Source organism: Notolepis coatsorum (assembly GCF_963971535.1).
Source record: "Notolepis coatsorum genome assembly, chromosome: 10".
Taxonomy (NCBI): domain Eukaryota; kingdom Metazoa; phylum Chordata; class Actinopteri; order Aulopiformes; family Paralepididae; genus Notolepis; species Notolepis coatsorum.
This window is the reverse complement of record NC_140174.1, coordinates 53,167,550-53,189,819: the sequence shown is the minus strand read 5'-3', so window position 1 is coordinate 53,189,819 and position 22,270 is coordinate 53,167,550. Positions and strand designations below refer to the sequence as shown.

Sequence of the window (22,270 nt, the reverse complement as noted above, 5' to 3'; positions counted from 1 at the left end):
AAGGCGGGCTGTCGTCGGTAGAATAATCCGGTATACAGGTCCACTCGCTCGTCGGCTCTGGGGCTCCTCGGGTGCAGCTTCACATGGGGTCAACCACCCTGGGTAAGCAGCCAGTTCTCTGCCCGAAACGATGGGGTACTGACTACGGTAGTATTCTCACCGCACGAAGCACTATATATTAACAGACTATTATTAGCTTAATAGACTACGTCCAACTCGACGATATAGTGCCAAATATGACTATTCAAATATTAATATACACGATGTCTCAATACCGATGGTAGGCGAACTTGGCCTTACTCCCACACGTGGCGTCGCGGGGAGGCTTTACGTCTGTGACTCTATTGGAGGGTAAGAAACTGGACTGAAAAGAAAGTCCTACTTTAGTAGCGCAGTATATATACGCACTATGAACAAATAGTCCCATTAGTGGTGCGGTAGCCAGATTCCTACGCGGAACTAGGACTTGTTCGTACATGTGGAGCGGTACGTTTGAACTGGGTCTGAGAGGTATGGCAGCCTGGCACCAAGGTCTCGACCAATAGTAGAATGGAGACTATTATGGGATGTTCAGTAGGCTAGAATGGATATTCAATGCATATTGTTCAAGGAATATACAAGGGATATCAGGGAATATTAGAGAATATACAAATACAATTAAATATATATATATAAATAAATATATATATTCGGTTTAATCTGGCCCTTCACAACACTCTGACTACAACGTCATCTTTGACAGAGGATGTTAGTCGACCCTACACCCGGGTGCCAGTGCCGGCGAGGACTTCGTCAATATGGAGAACGGCGGCTGGGTGGCGTAGCGGACATACCCTCGTCACCAACGCAGGAGATGCTGGGTTCAACTCGGTGTCCCGTTAACCAGTGTTGCTGTTCTCTCTGTCTGCATTCAAGGTGAAGGTAGGAGTCCTGACCGGACTTTAAACACTTCTTCTTTTCTTCCCTTCTAAATGTTTTGTAATAACGATGTTTCCAAAACATGTGTTGCTGCAATACATCGAGGATACGACGCGTGTTGGGTGTGAATTGTCTTGTCACTGGTATAGCTTTTCTCTCTGTAGTAAATCGGCGTTGTTTTTTACATGTGTAAAAATGAACTGGTTTGGTTGTGATGAGAACATGTGTGTTCATGTAACGTTGTACCGTGGGTGAACTCACAACTAAGAGGGTTATTTAACCTGTAAAGCTATGCTTAGTGACATGTGATTGAGGAATGAATCTTTTTTCTCAGCCTGTGATGACAATGAACAGCATGTTCACACATTAACAGAGGTGCCTGTTCGCCTTGGTCGTATCAAGGGTAAGATAGGAGGGGTGACCCCCCGGTTTCCCTGGGGCTTCCCCCCCCTCCTCTCAGACATGTTTGGTTACAATATATTGTGTCACTGTGTTTGTGGGGATACGATGTAACCCTCAGCTTAATTGCTGGGGTTGTGCTTTCCGCTTGAGAAACTATTTTTTCCTAAAGAAAAGGTTGTTTGGTCACTTATCATGTGTGCTTAGCAAGGTCTGTGGCCATTACATAATCGAGGACTTCTGACTTCTCTCGTTATGAAAAACGGCGTTCCTCTGTAGTAAGAGTGTACTTTTGCCATTTTTTGTTGTGATGAAGGGTTGTGTGTGTCTTGTGATCTACAACTGGGTTAGGTTTGGCCCACAGAAGCACATGTGTAAGTCTGGACCGGGGCTCTTAAAGGGGCCCTCTCTGTTCTGTGTTTTCCTTAGTAAAACTCAGGTAGCAGGTTAGCGCATGAGCTATGTGAGGCTGTTAGATGCTTCATGTAGCATGCTATGACTGTGTCATGCTCTACTTGTCATTATATCGTATCATGGGTGAGGGGTCGTAAAGGGGTGAACTGGTAATCCTTTCCTCCCTTTTTCTGATTGGTCAGGGGTTAAAACACCTGTCCTTCAAGGTTCCTGTCACGTTGCTGTTTGGCACGTTACAGGGTAAGGGGGGGGGGGGAGTTTCCTGGTCCCACGCCCTGGAAAATTGGAGTACGTCACTGAGCGCGTCTCTATTGGTAAGACTTCCGTGGGTTGTTCAGGTCCATGTTATGGATCTGTTTCAGGGAGTTGTCAGAGCTCCTCCTCACGAAGCTCCTCCTCAGGGAGAAGTGCCTTCTGTGAGTTCGGACTCTCCTTCCCAGTGAGGGAGCCTCCTCAGAGTTCAGAGCCTCCTCCTCAGATTGTCAAGGTGAGTAGAACTTCAAAAAAGGAGTTCTGCTCTATTGTGTGTGTATTCGATTCAATTCGATTATTGAGTGTGTATTGGTTCAGTGCCTCCTCCTCGGAGAGCTCTAACCCAAGTGTTACATAGCTCAATGTTGCAATATATTCTTTTCAATCTATACAGCTCGCGTGGGAAGTCTCTCTGGGGATTTCCGTCTCCTCCCTGTGGCGAGGGTGGCGGGATGTAAAAATGTAAACAATTTTTACCCTCAGCTGCGTCACGTGGGATTCATGTCAGTCTGTGTTTCTTTCTTTTTTAAATAAAAAGAGGAAAGAACATGAAGCACGACGGCTCCGTGTCGTTCTCCCAGGCGACTTGGAAGAACAATGTCTGGTGTCTTGCTAGACTATCCATTGATGTGTTTGGGTCTCGACGCGTACATAGTGCTGGCTCGGGGTGTTTCTGTTAAGAATCATGCAGGAGGCTAAGTACGCCTTGGTTGCTCGTTATTAAAACAGCGTTTTTATAGGGCAACTGGGATGGAGTTTTGTCTCTTCCGCCAGTTTACTTCTCGATGAATTCTCGTTCATATCTGGGGGATGTTAACGGAATAGATCAGAACATAGGTAGAGGGGTCGCACGCCCTTGGGGTGGGCCACTGAGCACGGTACAAATGGGACCGTCTGGGTGGCGCCCTCTTTTCATGTTTTAGATCGACACGCATACCTACCCCCTCTTCTGGAGTGGGCATGTCGGCGTGGTTAGGGCACGGGACTGGTTCTGGTCGCGCTGGTCCAGGTCAGTTAACCCGTTGTCCGCCGGGGACGCAGATCTGCTGTTCTGGTACCCTGAGGGACTTGTGCTTTTTTCGGGGGGAAAAATGCCGGGTCGGCCCGGGTGTCACAGGGTTAGGCGTTATGGAGACCCTTTGTTGGGTACACGTTGTACCTGGCACTATCATAAGGGGCTGATTCTCCTTTCTTTCGCTCCTCTCTCACGCATGGCGAAGAGGGGGCTGTTGGGGTGGTCTTCTGGACCTCCTCTGGTAATCCTGTGTGCTTCCCGAGCCGCCGGGCCCGGTCCGAAGTAATGTTTCGTTGAAACCGTAGGCCTGGGATAACCCTTTTTTGGAAACTGAAACACTTGTACTGCGGTATAGCTGGTGTATACCCGCAGGTGTGTTTTGGAGTTTTTCTTGAGGGGTTATAGGAACAACCACCGTATGTGGTACCAAGAGGGTGGTTGATTCCCTGGTGTGTTGGAGCAGAGTCGACTCCCGGGTTACCCGGTTGAGTGTGCCCCTGCACGTTCATGACGTCTGCCAATTGTGTCAGCCTTCTCTGCCTCGACCCCTCTGGGTGGGTTTTTTTTTGATGGAGGCTTTGTCATGGTGCGCAACAATGCCAGCATACGCCCCTTCCGCCGGGGTGCTGTTTCAGTTGACCCCTTTGGCGCCTGTCTCGTCCGCAGTGTTCCAGGCTCGGGTCTACAGCCTGCTGCCTGGTTTTCCCCGGTCGGGGGGCTCGGTCCTCCCCGGTCTGATGGTTGTGGGGGGCCTCAGCGGGGTACATTTGTCGAGCTTCTGGCTTCCGCTCAGCTCCTCTTGTGCAGACTGACGCTGAGCGGAGGCCAGAATGAAATAGAACGTACGGTTATGTATATAACCAAGTTCTCTGAATTCTGGTGACGCTCAGCGTCAGGACGCCGCTGCGGCCCTTGATCTCGCCTTGTGGTGAACGTTTGGGAAGGAGGCGAGTAGGTGACCACACACCTGCTTATGAAGGTAAGCGGATAGGGGTGTGGCCAGACGAATGTTGGTATGTAAAGGTACATTGTGGAATTTTTTTATTCAGTGCACGTGCACGAAGTGAAGTCAGTGCAGACTGACGCTGAGCGTCACCAGAATTAATAGAACTTGGTTATATACATAACCTTACGTTAATCAGGTTACACAAAAACCAAGGGCCCGTAGCCTTCAGCCCCTCAGACATCTCAAATACACATAATCAATATTATTTATCTAGCTAGTTTTAACCAGGGGTGTAAAGTACTTGAGTAATTGTACTTTGTTACAATACTTAAGTACTGTTTTTGGGGATTTGTACTTTACTCGAGTAGTATTAGGTTTGTATACTTGTACTTTTACTCAATTACATTTCAGAGAAAAAAAACATACTTTTTACTCCTTACATTTAAAATGCAGACCTACAAAGTACAAATATTGCAGGTCCAACCATTTTAATTAGTATATTTATTTCTCTGGCCGAACTAACATTAACGTTATTAATCCTGCGTCGCACTTTATTCTAAAACAGCCAATCAAATCCCCATCAATGGAAAGTTAACCAGCCCATACCATGCTGATTGGTCCTTGTGCAAGACTAGAAAGTGGGGATATTTGATTAAACACCTGCTATCAGAAGAATAGACAGTCAGAAAAAAAGTTTTTACTTTAACTTTTTAGTACATTTAAAAGTAGAAACTGTTTTTAGCCAGATACTCTGACTTTTACTTGAGTAAGATTTTGAGACGGTACCCATACTTTCACTTAAGTATAATTTCTGGGTACTTTTTACACCCCTGGTTTTAACTTACTCTTAAATTGATTGGCCATATGAATTAAATGTTACTTCAACTTCCTAAAGGACGACATCTTCTGTCATCATTGAAAGAGTATCTGTTGAATTACTTGTGGTTACTTACTATCAATCTATGATCTGTTCACACTAATATGGGGGGGGGGGGGGGGGCTAGCTCCCTTCTCTAGTAGTGGGAGTGACAGACACACAACGCTCCGCTCGGCAATGACTCGCGTGGACCCGTGTACAGCAAAACTCTGAGCAGCACGTGCGCCCGGAAGAACCCTTGTGGATCGCCAACAGGTGCCTCTTATTACCTAATCAACGTCAGTTCCACTTGGTTACAATAACACACAGCTGCAGCAATTATGATTAATTGAAAATGGGGGACTCTGATGTAAACAAGACAAGTCTTTCTCTGGTCTGCATCCCCTTAACAATTGTGTGTATTGAGCCGTACTATTGTACCCATTCTGCAATCTGTTAATAAATCTGCCAGCAGGCTATGCAGGATTACTCCATGAATACACGTTGTTACGACCCTGGCTCATGGGCACGCAACCTATGTGCAAACCAACACCAAAACCCTGTGCTCTAACTCGAAGTGCTACTATCTCAAGGAACTATTAATATAAATGTAAACTAAAGTACTAAGGTAAACCCAACGGACAAGGACTGGAAGAACCTGACAGCTCTTCTTCTAAGCACAGACACTGCATGTGTGTTACTAGGTCTGCCTTTAAAGCTCCCAGCAGGTAACCAATCAGCACTAATTGGCTAATTGGCAGCCCTCACCTGCATGCCCCGTGACACAGGAGTACTCAGGCCTGCCTGCACAGTGACACAGAAGTGATCAGCTCCTGGTACATAACACCTCCCCCACCAAACTGGTTGCCCCAGAGGCAACCACCACACAACAACCCATAAACAAAAACAAAAAAAAACACTGTGACCCATTAGTTGTCAGGGCCACTACCACAACAGCGATAGCGGGTCGGCCCCTGTCGAACACGACCACCAACCGTTTTGTATGCTCCCTTTCAACAGGCCCCTCCACCGATACCGACCTGTCAAAAATAGACTGCAAACCAAAATCAACCTGAGAACTGCGCTCAACAGAACAGAACACAGCAAAACAAAAACCATAGATCACTGATACCACCACCGCGCCCATATCCATCCCACCTGGCACTGGCAGTCCAGGATACTGCAAGCCGTGAACATCCAGAGTAGGATGTACTGCCTCAGGTACAGCCCCACCGTACCTGGAACATGGCAGTACGACAGTCACAAAAACGTCTGGAACACCATCTAAAATGGCGTCACCCAAAATAACATTGTCCTGATCAAAATCAAAATGGCTGCCACTCAACAGACCAGGTCGCGAAGGCGGCTCCTGCCCCACAGGACACAGGTAACTAGGTTGACCATCACACCTAGTGCATGGCAGAGAATCAGTGTGGACATGTGGATCAATGTCAGAATCATCAACTGACATACTGAGACCATCCCTGCCCACAAGTGAAACATTAGGGACAATAGAGCTACTGTGGGAAGGCTGGCAGCCTAAGTCAGGCTTAGTAGCCTCTCCAACTAGAACGGTGTCACATGAAACAACAGCACCTCTCATAGCATCCTTCCCACACTCCTCCAATTCGTTCGTGGCCTCAGCCACCATACAGGCTGGGAAGACCCTGAGACACTGCGCTGCCGTACCATCTCCTGCCACATGCTTCTCCGGCACGCATGTCAACTCTGGTTTCACCACCGGGCCTAACACAAAGCCACAATCAAGAGAATCATTATGCAGAGGTAGATCCACAGTGTGCTTTCCAAAATTCTCAACAGGTACACATTTTAATTCAACAAAGAATGTGTCACTAAGTGTAATGTCCCAAGTCGAAGTGTCAACAACATCACTTTTGTCCTTTGACATTTCCCGAGCCACAGCACACACAGGAAACACTCCTGGATGTTTCTGTGCCAGCTCATTAGGGACCTCAGAAACCACAGGAATGGGAGTTACAACCGGAGTAGCCAACACTTTGTCACCAGCCAAATCATTCCCTAGAATGAAGGACACCCCCTTTATGGGAATGTGAGAACATACCCCCACAACAACATTGCCTGATACTAAGGGAGAATTGAGCGTGACCTCATGCAAAGGTGCATCCACAAATCCACCCCCAAAGCCCCGAACAACGACACCGGAATGCAAAGAAGAGTTTTCTGAAAACGGCAAAACCCCCTCCAGAATGAGGGACTGAAAAGCACCGGTATCTCTCCAAATTGTTATAGCCTGTTTGGACTCTAGTGCATTAGTCAGGGAAACAAATCCATTCATCATAAACCTTGAGGAACCCTCGAGCTCTTTGTCCACACGTTTGATACTTCCCCCATCCCCATCTAACGTTGGCATAGGCATTCTGCATATGGTTTCTACCAGAGCCACGGTTCTGACATTATTCTGCTCAAGCACCGGGCACCCAGCAACGATATGACCAGGTTCTTTACAGTAGAAACAGATAATCCCTTCTGGGAATGCACCAGCAGAACCACCCCGCCTAGGAGGTGAAGTTAACTGACCAGCAGACACAGGTTTTGGGAAACGGCCCCCCTGAACAGGACGCCTATCCCCGGACTCAACACGGTAGTCCTCCAAAAACACGGACTTGTGTGTCAACACAAACTCCTCAGCGAAGACAGCGGCGTCGCCTATCTTCGATACCTTACGCTCATTTAGATGTGTGGAAACAGTATCAGGAACACATCTTTTAAATTCCTCTAGGAGAATCAACTGCCTAAGCTGCTCTCTTGACTCTGCCTTCTGAGAAGTGCACCACCTGTCAAACAGGTTCTCCTTCTCCCTTCCAAATTCAACATAAGACTGCCCCTCCGACCTGCGATAACCTCTAAAACGCTGACGATAGGCCTCGGGACCAACTCATAAGCCCTCAAAATGGAAGCTTTAACCAGCTCATAATCAGCGCTTTGTTCAAGGGACAGAGCAGTGTAGGCTTCTTGTGCCCTACCAACTAAAACACATTGCAGCAGCAGTGTCCAGGCGGTATCAGGCCACTTCAATGTGGTTGCCACCCGTTCAAAAAGGGGAAAATATCTTTCCACGTCTTTCTCAAAAAATGGAGGTACCATCCTAATATTCCTGCCTACATCAAAACCTGAACGTGACTCTGGATGCAGAGCGCCCGCCTGCAAGGCAGCATGCTTATATTCAAGCTACTTCTGTGCACGCTCGTGCTCCAACAACATTTGTTTCTCCTTAAACTCACGCTCCTCTTTCCTCTCTTTAAGCTCACGCTCCTCTCTCCTCTCCTCACGCTCCCGCTCTAGCTGCCTTTCCTTAAACTCCAACTCCCTTATCCTCCACTCACCCTCTACACCAGGTAATAGCGGAGACGCGCCAGACGAAGGAGGCCCCTCCACCCTCTCCTCAAGCACCTGCTCCCTAACGAGTAACACCCTTAACGCACTCAAGGCAGACGGCTTCAAACGTTTCTCCCCTGCAGAAAGCTCCACCCTGTAGTGTACAGCAAGTTCTAGCAGTTGTTCTTTGGAAAACTTCTCTAACAAGTCATGAGACAGGCGATCAACAAAGTCCCTGATGGAAGCCATTGTCACTGAACCAGCCACCCCAAGCTACACACCCTACCTCACAGTCACAAAGAACCACTAACAAACCACAAAGACCCCCCCAACGAACCACTGAAGAACCACGAAGAACCACTGAAGAACCATGAAGAACCACTGAAGAACCACTGAAGAATGCTAAATGCCAATAATAACAACCAGAAGGGAACGCGGTGGAAATGTGAGCTCTACGGAGCGCACCTTTCTAGGTTGCAAAATAAAAAAAAATAAAAAATAAAACACACCCACCCTAAATAGACGTGTCATACACGCAGGGTGTTAGGTGCTACCAGGTATGCTCACCAAACACTCAAACAAACAAAATAAATCCAACAAACAATCCCAAACAGGTGCGCCTTCTAACCTGATGTGACTACATATGCTTCTACGTCTAAACTGCAGTCAAAACCGGCCCACCACATGTCTACCCTAAGAAACACTAAATCAAGCCCTACCACACTACCTGTGTTTTCTGGCCGCCCTAATCTACCTACCCTTAAACTAATGCCCTGTAGACCTAACCATCTTCAACCACACCTGCTACCAGTCAAAGATCATACTTGACCATCCACCCGTCCAGTACATGATACGGTACCAGACAAGCAGATGGTGCTAATCCCTTCCCTGACTGCCCCAGGAGTACGTGGTGCACAGGACGCTAACCAACAACCAGAAAATAATGTCCCTATCTACATGTGGTGCCCACTAAACTATATATTTTAACAGCATAAGTAGTCACATCAAATTACAAACAAATACGGCATACTCACCTGTTTGATGAAATGGCTCAGCCCCCACGTTACACCATATGTAACGAACACCACCCAAACCATAATACCATGACACCCCGTGTAACACAAAAAAAAAAAACACCAAACAATTTCTAGGGGTAAATATCCCGGACGAGCACCAACTGTTACGACCCTGGCTCATGGGCACGCAACCTATGTGCAAACCAACACCAAAACCCTGTGCTCTAACTCGAAGTGCTACTATCTCAAGGAACTATTAATATAAATGTAAACTAAAGTACTAAGGTAAACCCAACGGACAAGGACTGGAAGAACCTGACAGCTCTTCTTCTAAGCACAGACACTGCATGTGTGTTACTAGGTCTGCCTTTAAAGCTCCCAGCAGGTAACCAATCAGCACTAATTGGCTAATTGGCAGCCCTCACCTGCATGCCCCGTGACACAGGAGTACTCAGGCCTGCCTGCACAGTGACACAGAAGTGATCAGCTCCTGGTACATAACACACGTTCTTACATGCGACGACAGTCAAGTGACAAAGAAGCCAATACTAGTAAAATTCATGGTATTCTCATGATGTATCATGCCTACCAATATGGCTCGTTGGCTATGGCTGTCGTTTATTTATAATCACCTGTTGATTATATCTATCAACCATCCATCCATCTACACTCATTGCACACACATCCACATGCACACTCACATTCACTTTAAACACTTTTTAACACTACACCATATTTGTATCTATTACTAAAAAAATTATTTTGTATAGTGTTTGGCCTTTATTCTTTTTATGATCTTACTATTGATGATGAAGTCCAAGTGAGCAACATTTTACATTGAACAAGGCACTAGCTGAGATGTAATGTGCATGTGAGCCCTTTCAACATATCTGGCTGAATAGATAGATAGAACAGTAGTGTTGAAGGCCTCACCACCAAACCTGATCAGATTATTTCCATCCTTTGTCTGCAGTAAATGCAGCCAATCATTTAAAATTAAAACAATCGAGGCCAGGCGGTTAGGTGGCGTAGCGGAGATTGCGTTCGTCACTAACCCCGGAGCTGTGAGCTGGATTCGCCTGTTCGAATCCAGCTCACAGCTCCGGGGTTGTCACCAGCTTGGCTGGCCGTTCACACTAATACAATTGGCTGTATTAGAGGGTGGGAGAAGCTGGCGGGGTGGGTCCGGGTCGTTGTAAACAGCGACTCCTACAGTTCGGTCGGGCGCCTGCTAAGCGCGGATAGGACCTGAGTGGGATAGTGTGATCCTTCCACACGCTACGCCCTCTCAGGGAGGATCCGCGCTGCCAGGTGAAAAAAAGCGGTTGATTGGCTGGACGTGTGTCGGAGGAAGCACGTGATAGCCTCCACTCTCCCAGATGATCTGACTGTGGGGGGTAAGTGCGCAGCGACCAGGAAGGGGATTGGGAATTGGCATACGACTAACATTGGGATGGGAGAAAATCGGAGGAAAAATGGAGGGGGGAAAAGATTAAAAAAAAGAAAAAAAGAAAAAAAATCGAGGCCTTGCACGAAATCTTTGTGTAGTTCCCTTTCTTCCAGCATGGCTGCCAATATCCATTGGTAACCACTTTCAAGAGAAAATGCCTAATTTCTGTTCAGTGGTAGAGTAGGTAAAACACTGGAAAACCATGCTATTACTATTCTACTGTGAATTATTTACAAGATCCAGTAATAAGACACCAACTTATTATGTTTCTGTTGATATAGCTCTCATAAATCAAGACATAGCAACTGTTGTCTCTTGCACATAATAGCTTTTAGCTATGTTACAGGCAGCCATCCTGGAAGAAAGATAAACATTCTGTGCAAGACCTCTATTGTCTACAACCAGGATAGAGTAGTAATACAGGTACTACACTGTGAGGACTGGGAGTAAAGAATGGTCCGGACTGCAGACTCATGGTAGAGTAGTAATACGGGTACCACACTGTGAGGACTGGGAGTAAAGAATGGTCCGGAGTCCGGACTCATGGTAGAGTAGTAATACGGGTACTACTACTACACTGTGAGGACTGGGAGTAAAGAATGGTCCGGAGTCATGGTAGAGTAGTAATACGGTACCACACTGTGAGGACTGGGAGTAAAGAATGGTCCGGGCTCATGGTAGAGTAGTAATACGGGTACCACACTGTGAGGACTGGGAGTAAAGAATGGTCCGGGCTCATGGTAGAGTAGTAATACGGGTACTACACTATGAGGACTGGGAGTAAAGAATGGTCCGGGCTCATGGTAGAGTAGTAATACGGGTACTACACTGTGAGGACTGGGAGTAAAGAATGGTCCGGGCTCATGGTAGAGTAGTAATATGGGTTCTTTATTAAGCAATATCTTTAACCACAGTCATGTTTATGGGTTGAACAGGCCTCAGAAGTGAGAGGAATGCAGCTCTTTTAAAAACTCAAAAATCCCTATTGAGATAAAAAAAAAAAAAAGCCTTATTATATACAAGTGGATGGGGTGGGCATGTGCAAGAGGTGCAGGGGAGATGGGGGCATGTATGATGATGGGCGGGGGGTACGACAGGAGGGTTTATGAAGGCAGGAGAGGGGGTGGGGGGGTGTTGGGGTGTGTGGCATTAGTACATGTAGCCTTTGGAGTAGGACTGGGGGGGGCCCATGTTTGGGGGTGCTTGTTCTGGGGGGTAGGACACCCCGTTGTCCAGGTGGGACAAGGGGACCGTGTCCTCCTCGTTGACGTAGCGCTCAAACTCGGCCTTCAGGCTGGGCCGCTGATTGTCGGGGAAGGCCAGGGAGATGAGGGCCTCGGGCTCGCATACAAACTTATAAACGTAACGCTCCCCTGCCACCTAGGAGAAGGAGAGAGAGGATAATGTTAAAGGTTAAATAATGTTAAAGGTTAAATAATGGGTATCTGTATACATAATATTAAATGATTGGATTGGGGGCAGGAAAACTTGATCCCTAGTTATAAATATTACAAATGATCACAGGACCAAAGAACATGATTGGACTGCACTCTGTATACCTTCTGCATGATTCCCTTCTCGTAGTAATAGCGCAGAGAGCGACTGAGCTTGTCGTAGTTCATGGCTGGACGGTTCTTCTGCATCCCCCACAGCCGGGCAACCTGATGAGAGAGAGAATGAGAGAGGGAGAGGGCAGGAGAGAGGGAGAGGGCAGGGGAGAGGGCAGGGGAGGGAAGAGGGAGAAGTGTTAATGCACCTGGGACGGTTCAGCTCTGGTGACCATGGCCTAGGATGGTTCTTAATGGGTTAACAGGATGTGTGCACACTTTAACCCTTTCACTACCACACTACAGGTTAACCCTTTACTATCACACTACAGGTGGTAGTGTGATAATATCTGTATTGTGATAGTAAAGGGTTAACCTTCTGTAGTGTGGTAGTGAAAGGGTTTACCCTTTGTCGTGTGGCAGTGAAAGGGTTAACCTTCTGTATTATCGCAGACCATTTGGTAGTGAAAGGGTTAAAAGGGGAAAACTGGGTTTTTCCTGGTTTTTGTATGGATTTAGAAGTCTGTGATGTTATTTAGGCGCTGGGGCGGATTATCTTTGCTCTTTGGCCAGGGTTTCAAGTCTTCAGATTAACAAGCACAAGCTGTTCAGAATGATTGCAGTTTGTGATGTCACACAATGAATTAGCTTTGATTAATGAATTAGCTGTGCTTTTTGGAGCCAGGAACACTGGCCAATACTGCCCAATTTGTAAAGGTGTTTACTCTTGGGTGTGGGGTGTCCAGGCACGGAAGGAAATGTGGTGTATGCTACACCCACCATAAACAAGAAAGAAAGAAACGATTAAAATTACATTTAGACTTTAGTTCTTTTGCAAAAACATGTTTCAGAGATTCAAGGAAGTCATATAAAATAGTTGAAAAGACACATTTACATTTAGTCATTTAGCTGACGCTTTTATCCAAAGCAACTTACAAGTTCTGTACGACAAGTCATCAGGAAGGGCACAACTCTATTAGTTGAGTAACAATGTTCATCAAAGTGTTGAGTGCTACAGTGTAGGTTAGTATAGTTATAGTATATTAGGACAAGTGCATGACAGTAAGGTTAATAGGGTTAGATTTTTTTTTTATGTCCATTAAAAGGAGCAAAGACTGTACCCCTCATCAAATGACATCTCTATAGATCAATATCAAATACAGGCAACGTACATGTTTTTAATTTGTTTTGTTTTGTTCATGAATGTCATACTGAGTATCCCCCGTTCGAACCGCATCACAATAACCAAGCAGAAGCAATACAATTCCATCCTCTAACCACTAGGGGTCCTCAGCAACAAGTCTAAGGCATCCCTCCATGCTCTCTCCACCCAACGCTGTCAACGCAGCCACGAGTAGGGCTAGTCCCCCACATGTGGATTCACTTCCTTTTTATGTAACCCATTACCACTGGTAGATGCTAGATCACACAGGGTCATCGCCGCTTTATTGCCGGGTCGTCGCAAAGCCGCAACTCGTCATAATCTTCACCTTTAAAAGGTTGTTTATGAACCTAACCCTAACCTTAACCACTCGCACTACCTTCAAATTAAAAATAAATGTAAAAATGTTGGCCCGTGGGATCTGGCATCTAACATTACCCCCCTCTTGAATGTGACCAGGGCTCCACAATGCGCGCAATGAAACAAGAGTCGGTGCCTGCTTGACATAGGCCGCCCCGTTGAAATACTGTCACAACCCCGCCGTGAACTCCCCCCCCCCCCCCCCCCCGACTGACAGCCGAGCACTAATTCTGATACCGCCTCAAACGGAGCGAACTTTGTTTTGATGAGTATCTCAAGACACGAGGCAGGTTCTAAAGAAAGAGGGGGGGGGGGGGGAGAGAGAGATAGAGAGAGAGAGAGAATGTGAGAGAGAGAGAGAGCAGGAGACTTATGACTCAGGGGTTAAGAGACTCACATCCCACAGCAGCCAGCCAGCCAGCAGTTCTGTTTGATCTTTGAGTGTGTGCTCTCTCTCTCCACCCTAATTGCCCTTGTAAAAGTCTTGGCCTCATCAATTTTTAATGTACAGTAAAAAGATAATGGAATTGACAGTATAGGCCTATCTGTGTGTGTATTAGGCCCAGTTACGGTGGTCGTCGTCGGCCGGTCCAAACAAGCTGCAGACTTAAACATCACAACAGTAAAGTAGGGAGCTAAGGGAGGTGAGGTGGCGGCACTGGCGGTGGGCGTTGGGACGATTTGACGATAGAGCTAGTCCTTCATTTTGCATCAATATACTGTTTCAAGTGTTGAATAATAAATGGAAACTAATGGGGGGGGGGGGGGGGGGACGACTACACACAATATGAGCCTATGAGAGCAGTTAGACAAATCTCCAGCCCTTCTGACACCCATTGTATACCACAAGACAATGTGCTGCTGTGCTTAAGTGGGATTGTCCACTCTCTGGATCACACGTCCACAGTATGTGTGCAGTTTTGGCAGCGGAGTGATGCCGCATGTTGAGTGGGGAACAACTTAATGCCGATGCACTTTGAGCGGAATCTCTCTTTAATCTCCCGTGGCGGAGGAGGTGCATGGCGTTATCGCTGGACTCACGCCTCGGTCACGCAGAGAAATCTCTCAGCTTTCAAGGGTTTTGTCAGGGGAAGAGAAAACCAAGTTCGCTTCAGGCTGCAAATATTTTTTTTGCTCGATCACACAGTGCAGATGTATGTTTTGCTTGATCACAGTGCAGATGTATGTTTTGCTTGGTCACAGTTCAGATGTATATTTTGCTTTGTCACAGTTCAGATGTATGTTTTGCTTGATCACAGTTCAGATGTATGTTTTGCTTGATCACAGTTCAGATGTATGTTTTGCTTTGTCACAGTTCAGATGTATTTTTTGCTTGGTCACAGTTCAGATGTATTTTTTGCTTGGTCACAGTTCAGATGTATTTCTTGCTTGGTCACAGTTCAGATGTATGTTTTGCTTGATCACAGTTCAGATGTATGTTTTGCTTGATCACAGTGCAGATGTATGTTTTGCTTGATCACAGTTCAGATGTATATTTTGCTTTGTCACAGTTCAGATGTATGTTTTGCTTGATCACAGTTCAGATGTATGTTTTGCTTGATCACAGTTCAGATGTATATTTTGCTTTGTCACAGTTCAGGTGTATGTTTTGCTTGATCACAGTTCAGATGTATGTTTTGCTTGATCACAGTTCAGATGTATGTTTTGCTTGATCACAGTTCAGATGTATGTTTTGCTTTGTCACAGTTCAGATGTATGTTTTGCTTGATCACAGTTCAGATGTATGTTTTGCTTTGTCACAGTTCAGATGTATGTTTTGCTTGATCACAGTTCAGATGTATGTTTTGCTTGATCACAGTTCAGATGTATGTTTTGCTTTGTCACAGTTCAGATGTATGTTTTGCTTGATCACAGTTCAGATGTATGTTTTGCTTGATCACAGTTCAGATGTATTTTTTGCTTGATCACAGTTCAGATGTATGTTTTGCTTTGTCACAGTTCAGATGTATTTTTTGCTTGGTCACAGTTCAGATGTATTTCTTGATTGGTCACAGTTCAGATGTATTTCTTGATTGGTCACAGTTCAGATGTATGTTTTGCTTTGTCACAGTTCAGATGTATGTTTTGCTTTGTCACAGTTCAGATGTATGTTTTGCTTGATCACAATTCAGATGTATGTTTTGCTTGATCACAGTTCAGATGTATGTTTTGCTTTGTCACAGTTCAGATGTATTTTTTGCTTTGTCACAGTTCAGATGTATTTTTTGCTTGGTCACAGTTCAGATGTATTTCTTGCTTGGTCACAGTTCAGATGTATTTCTCGCTTGGTCACAGTTCAGATTTGCTCGACCAATGCCAGTACAGCTGATAGAGGCCTTTCATGGAATGTTTAGAATGCCCATTTGTCCTTCAGGTTGGAAGAGACAACAGTGTATTGATATATGAGAAATATATCAATAAAATGTTTAATAATGTGGTGTTTTATTACTTATTACTGGATCTTGTAAACAGATCACAGTGGAACACTAATGTTGTACTTTTCCAATGTTTTACCTACTCTACTGCACAGACATTTCAAGATTCTTTCTAAAGTGGCTACCAGTGGGTATAGGCGGTCACGTTGGATGAGAGACAACTACATAAACATTCCATGCAAGACCTCTATTGGATGTGATTGGCTGAACTTCAAGCCGCATTATATCTCAAACAGCAAATTTTTTTGCTCCTGCGTGCAAGGAAACTTGGCGTAGCCAAATGTGGGCATGACCAAGCCATTTGTGTAATCAGCTTCTATCCCCAGGCCATCAGGCTGCTAAACGAACAATGAATGAACACTACACAACAACAACCACCAAACGCACATAGCACACACATCCACACGCACACACTCACTTTAAACAAACACACTGTAGCACCCACTCCACACACTTATAGCACACACCCACTTTAAACAAACACACTGTAGCACCCACTCCCCACACTTTATATTTATGGATGAAGGATTGCACTACAACTCGTACACCTTACTGTAAATTGTACCTAAAATTGTACCTCATCCCATTTCTGCTTTGCACTAGATAGTACTGTACATTAGTACACTGCATAGTATTGTGTATTGTATATTATATGGTAACTCAGAACATTGTACATATGTCTATACCGAACACTGTGACCTCATTTTCTTCTTCTAAATTCATGCTATATTATGTTATTATGTTATTTGATACTATCTTGTCTAGCACAGTCTCTGGAGCGTAACAGTAAGAAGCATTTTGTATGAAAGTATTCTGTACTTCTGTATGACAACTATTAAAGAACTTGAGAACTTGAGGTCAATGCTATTACAGCGGTAGCTTAAAGGAACTGCAAGCTAACCTAACTTAGCACAATGAATGGAAGCAGATAGCAGATAGACGGAGCACTAGCCTAGCCTAGGTATTTTTAGCAGCTAGGCTAGCTGGTCTGTTTCTTCCATTAATTTGTGCTAAGCTAGGCTAGCTTGCAGCTGGATAGCTTTCTACTGAACGCGAGAGGAAATTGGCATACAGTATATCTTCTTGCCTGACTCTGGAGAAGATAGTAAGTGCATTTCCTATAATGTTTGCTCGTTCCTTTAAAGGTTAGAGGAGTGGGCTTGTGATTGGAAGGTTGCCAGTTAGATCTCTGAACCAGATAAATTAATAATGCTCTCTCCCCTCGCTCAACAACAACCGCTGAAGTGCCCTTGAGCAAGGCACTTGACCCCTAAATGCTCCTGTGGAGCTGCTCAGTGGGTTGTACTGGGAAGTGCCCAGGAATGTGTGGAACTATAATGAATGTGAAGCAGGGCGTTACCGTTATCCTGCATAAATAAAAGTTACAATACTAGCCCCTTTCGTGACTGTGATGCACGCCAACAGGGTTTGGACGAGTGAATCCACAGTCCCTTGCTCCTCCATAGGAAAATCCCATAATTAACTCTGAAGAACTGGTCCTCCGCGAAACGCTCGTTGTACAAGTATCGCAGAGAAATTTCAAAGGTACTCACAGTTGCACAAGGGTCTTGGACAGAGAAACGCAATGGTTTGAAAGCTCGGCGTTGCTAATAAACATTTTAAATAATTTCTATAAACTGGTCAACACAGCTTTATTTCAGGCATTGGGCGCCTGATGCACATGCTTGTGCTGTGATCACAGCACAGGCGCATCAGGCAGCTAAAGCCGTTTTGAGCAGTGTTGACCAGTTTATAAAAATTATTTAAAATGTTTATTAGCAACGCCGAGCTTTCAAACCATTGCATTTCTCTGTCCAAGAACCTTGTGCAACTGTGAGTACCTTTGAAATTTCTCGATACTTGTACAACGAGCGTTTCGCGGAGGACCAGTTCTTCAGAGTTAATTATGGGATTTTCCTATATGGAGGAGCAAGGGACTGTGGATTCACTCGTCCAAACCCTGTTGGCGTGCATCACAGTCACGAAAGGGGCTACAACAATACACACCTTATGAAAGAGAATATGGCTAGCATGCAATGTTGCGAGAAATGCAGTCATTCCCCACTGACATCTGGACTTAAGAGGGGGCTTGATCAGTAGCCTGTAGGGCAGCCTGTAGGGCTAATAATAAGTGGTATGAGTCCAGACCTACCTCTTCTGGTTCGATGAGTTTGAACTCCATGCCGCGGCCGGTCCAGGCGATGAAGTTGGCGTTCCCCGGGTCGTCCAGCAGGGCCACCAGGAACTGCCAGAGCTGTAGGGAGCCACGGCGCTGGTAGGGTGTGCCCTCGCGAAACACACCTCCTCCCTCCTGCTTCACCTCTCCTGGAGGAGGCCAACAGACATGTAAGCCTTATAGCAGGATCACAATGATGTTTCTAACGCAAATAACCAATGACATATCGATAACCAGGGGTGTAAAAAGTACCCAGAAATTATACTTAAGTGAAAGTATGGGTATCGTCAGAGTAAAAGTAAAAGTCAGAGTATCTGGCTAAAAACACACTTGAGTAAAAGTCCAAAAGTTTCTACTTTTAAATGTACTTAAGTACTAAAAAGTTAAAGTAAAAACTTTTTTTCTGACTGTCTATTCTTCTGATAGAAGGTGTTTAATCAAAGATCCCCGCTTTCTAGTCTTGCACAAGGACAAATCAGCATGGGTGGGTTAATTTTCCATTGATGGGGATTTTATTGGCTGTTTTTAAATAAAGTGCGGACGCAGGATTAATAACGTTACCGTTAGTTCGGCCAGAGAAACAAATATACTCATTAAAATGGTTGGACTTGCGAGATTTGTACTTTGTACTTTGTAGGTCTGCATTTTAAATGTAAGGAGTAAAAAGTATGTTTTTTTATCTGAAATGTAATTGAGTAAAAGTACAGGTATACAAACCTAATAATACTCTAGTAAAGTACAAATCCCCAGAAACAGTACATTGTACGAAGTACAAATACTCAAGTACTTTACACCCCTGTCGATAACCTTTTGCATGTCGTCTTGCCCGTGTTATGTCAGAATTAGCAAAAATGGGAATGTGGGGCAGAGAAACGTATGGCAATATCAGCAACATTTTATCCTGCTGTTGTCGATTATAACTGAACTGTCCTGGGGCACAGGAGTAACATGTTTTTTTTCTTCTTTTTCTAAGATATGTTTTTTTGCGGCATTTTTCAGCTTTATTGTGGATAGGACAGTCAGAGAGGAAATTGGGTGAAGAGATGGGGGAAGACATGCAACACACGTCCTGGGCCGGATTCGAACTCAGGACAATTGCGATTACACTGCGACCGCAGCTACATGGTGCGTCACCGTGGTGCCTGGAGTAACATGTTTTATTTCCTAAAATGGGTGGCATTCCCCTTTAAATGTGAAAGCGCATAGCTGTGGACAGGATAGAACGGAACACATGCTGTTCATTGATACCCATAGGAATGGTTGAAAAAGGAGGATTACAAATAACTGGGGTGAGACAATATGCAAATGTGATATTGATATACGATCGGTTATTTATTAGTAATGGGAAACGCTGTACACAAAGCGTGGGAACATGAGGACATGATGTAAGTAACTGGTGACTCTCGAATACACTTCACACATCACTGGTTGAACCAGTGCAAAAAGCCCTCAGGCTCTAAACTCAATCTTCTTTGGCACTAACGACACCATGGGAAAAACCACACGTCTAACTCACAGAGAAACCAAACCCACTGGCTCTGCCCTCACCTACGTACTGTAGTTAGGTTGCTTTGCGAGGACCCTCTGACGCTTATTGTGTGGAATGTCACTATATCTGATACACAAGAAGCTCTGGTACCAATACAAGATGGTGACCGGCGATAGGGGACTTGATCTCAACCTGAGATCCAGCTAGATGACTTTATGGGTTGTGTTTCTCTCTTGCAGAGATGGATACCCTGGGTGCCACCATCCATAACCCATGTGATCCAACTGACACCTAGCCAAGTGGATTGTGGCGTGCAAAGTTAAAGCTGTGTGTATGTGTGTGTGTCTGTACGCCTTTGATGAAGGCTGATTGAAAGTGCAGTGGATTAAGAGAACAGTTGCGTTGTCGAGGCTCACCTTCAAATTTCTCTGGAACCAGACGGGAGTCGTTTTCAAAGAGATAGCCTGGAAGATAAGAAGGGGATTGTGTTAGCGTCCCAAGTGGCCTTGTTCTTACTACAATTAGGTTGTCGAGGCGGGATCAATGCCAAGCTTTGAGCAGCATCTCAGCAAGACAGGGGTTTGTGTGATGGGTTCATTCGTGAATAACACTACTAAGGCGATGAGTACGCGACCCTCTTCTGCTTCCACTTGGACAGGAGTGCTCGGTGAGAGGGAGATGCTTTCACAGCACAAACAAATGAAAAGGGATACTCTCTGTCTTATGAGTAACACCCTCATAACTACACTTGTGGATTTATATTTTGGCCATTTTAAAGAAAGTTATTCCAGAGTTCCCACTCGCTAAGCGTAATTACAGAACATGAGGAATTTCCCAAAATGGTGTGACAAAACAATGGGGAGTGAATGGGGAGGATTGTTTTTCTTTTTCACTGGGAAAAATACTCTGGCTTTTTCCAGGAGTAATATTTATCCAGGGATTCTTGAGGCAGGGGTGAGGCCGGAGCCCCTGCCAATGGAAACACAGCCACGCCACCAGTTGGCCAATGGAAACACAGACACTCTAGGCCAGTTAGCCAATGACCGCAAAGCTTCAGCCAGCAAAGGCCCCGTTTAGATAAAGGATGGGTGGGAGAGAGAGAGAGAGAGAGAGAGAGAGAGAGAGAGAGAGAGAGAGAGAGAGAGAGAGAGAGAGAGAGAGAGAAGAGAGAGAGAGAGAGGAGAAAGAGAGAGAGATTGGAGACACGCATCGTTCTCATTCAATCAACATCATCGTGAACTCTTAGATTAAAGGAGCAAATCCTAATGTAAATAAATGGGTTGACCCACCAGAAAACCATGGTATTGGAGACATTTCTTCAATAGATTAATTTTTATTTGAAATTTGAATTTGATTTAGTGGGATACAAGATAACCAATTGTTCCAATTAAACTGAATGCATTTTGATACGGTAAAGGTTTAGTATAGGAGGTGTAGTGGTTACGTCATTGCCGTTTTTCGTGTTCCACCCTCTGTCCAATGCAATGTATTTCCCCATTGCCCATTTCTAAATTGTCTCGTTTAGAACAAATAGCATTAACATTTGCATGGTGTACCTTTCTGTGCTTATTCATCCACAATCTATAGCTCAACATGAAAATATTCGCAATTAATCATAAAAAAATAAATCGCCAAATTTTATTTCAACCAAAAATGCTTAAACAATAATAATAATAATAATTAATGTGATAGAAGGGAACTTATTTTGTGCAAAATGTTAAGCTTTTCAATTTCCATGCGGCAGAATTGTTACTATAGCCGATAATCCATTTTCCAAATGATAAATCCCTATACGTGTGGAACAACCAGTGACGTCAGACTACACCTCCCTATTGTCATGTTTGTGAACAGTGGCTAATCATATTTGGATTTAAGAGGAGTTATGTGACATCATAAACATGAAAGGGTTCATTATTATGTTAAAGAGGCACTTCACCGAAAAACAACAAGGATTTATTTTGCACATCATCTCACACACATCCAAAAACCCAGTTTTGCACATATTAATTTAGTTTGGCAGTTATTGAGTAATGAGTTAGAGTATGGCCACTGTGATGTGATGTCATCGGGGACACTGTAACCTTAATTACAGCTCAATGAAATGATAAGTTAGTAGTCCCTATAAGACAAGGCATCATTTCATGGAGCTGTAATTAACAAAACCCAAGGATTTAATGTCCCTGATGACATCACCGGTGGCCATATTCAAACTAACTGTCATAACTAAATGAACAAAAACTGTGCTGTCTAGTGTGCAAAATGTTTTGGGATGTATGTGAGATTATGTGCAAAATAAATCAGCTTTGTTTTTTTTTGGTGAAGTTCCCCTTTAAGTATTATTATATAAGAAATCTATATGTTAAATGACCTTCATTACTGTGCTGGGTGTTCGGGTAGCCCTCACTGTGGTGGTACATGGAAGGACATCCAGGCACATCTATGAGAAGGAAACACAGAAAGCTACACGTCAACAAAATG

General features: G+C 44.8%; 1 protein-coding gene across 3 annotated transcripts in view; it reads right to left on the bottom strand.

The window, feature by feature from the left end:
- Positions 1 to 11,525: 11,525 nt before the first annotated feature.
- etv4 (ETS variant transcription factor 4) overlaps positions 11,526 to 22,270 on the bottom strand; it is a 62,963-nt gene continuing 52,218 nt past the window's right edge. For all 3 annotated transcript variants that reach the window (XM_084323724.1, XM_084323725.1, XM_084323726.1), the window contains exons 8-12: positions 22,161 to 22,229; positions 20,209 to 20,256; positions 18,280 to 18,452; positions 12,183 to 12,284; positions 11,526 to 12,003 (exon numbers count right to left, since the gene is read on the bottom strand). In XM_084323724.1, the coding sequence (XP_084179850.1) occupies positions 11,773 to 12,003; positions 12,183 to 12,284; positions 18,280 to 18,452; positions 20,209 to 20,256; positions 22,161 to 22,229 (623 nt within the window). In that variant the 3' untranslated portion in view covers positions 11,526 to 11,772. The remainder of the gene's footprint in view (positions 12,004 to 12,182; positions 12,285 to 18,279; positions 18,453 to 20,208; positions 20,257 to 22,160; positions 22,230 to 22,270) is intronic.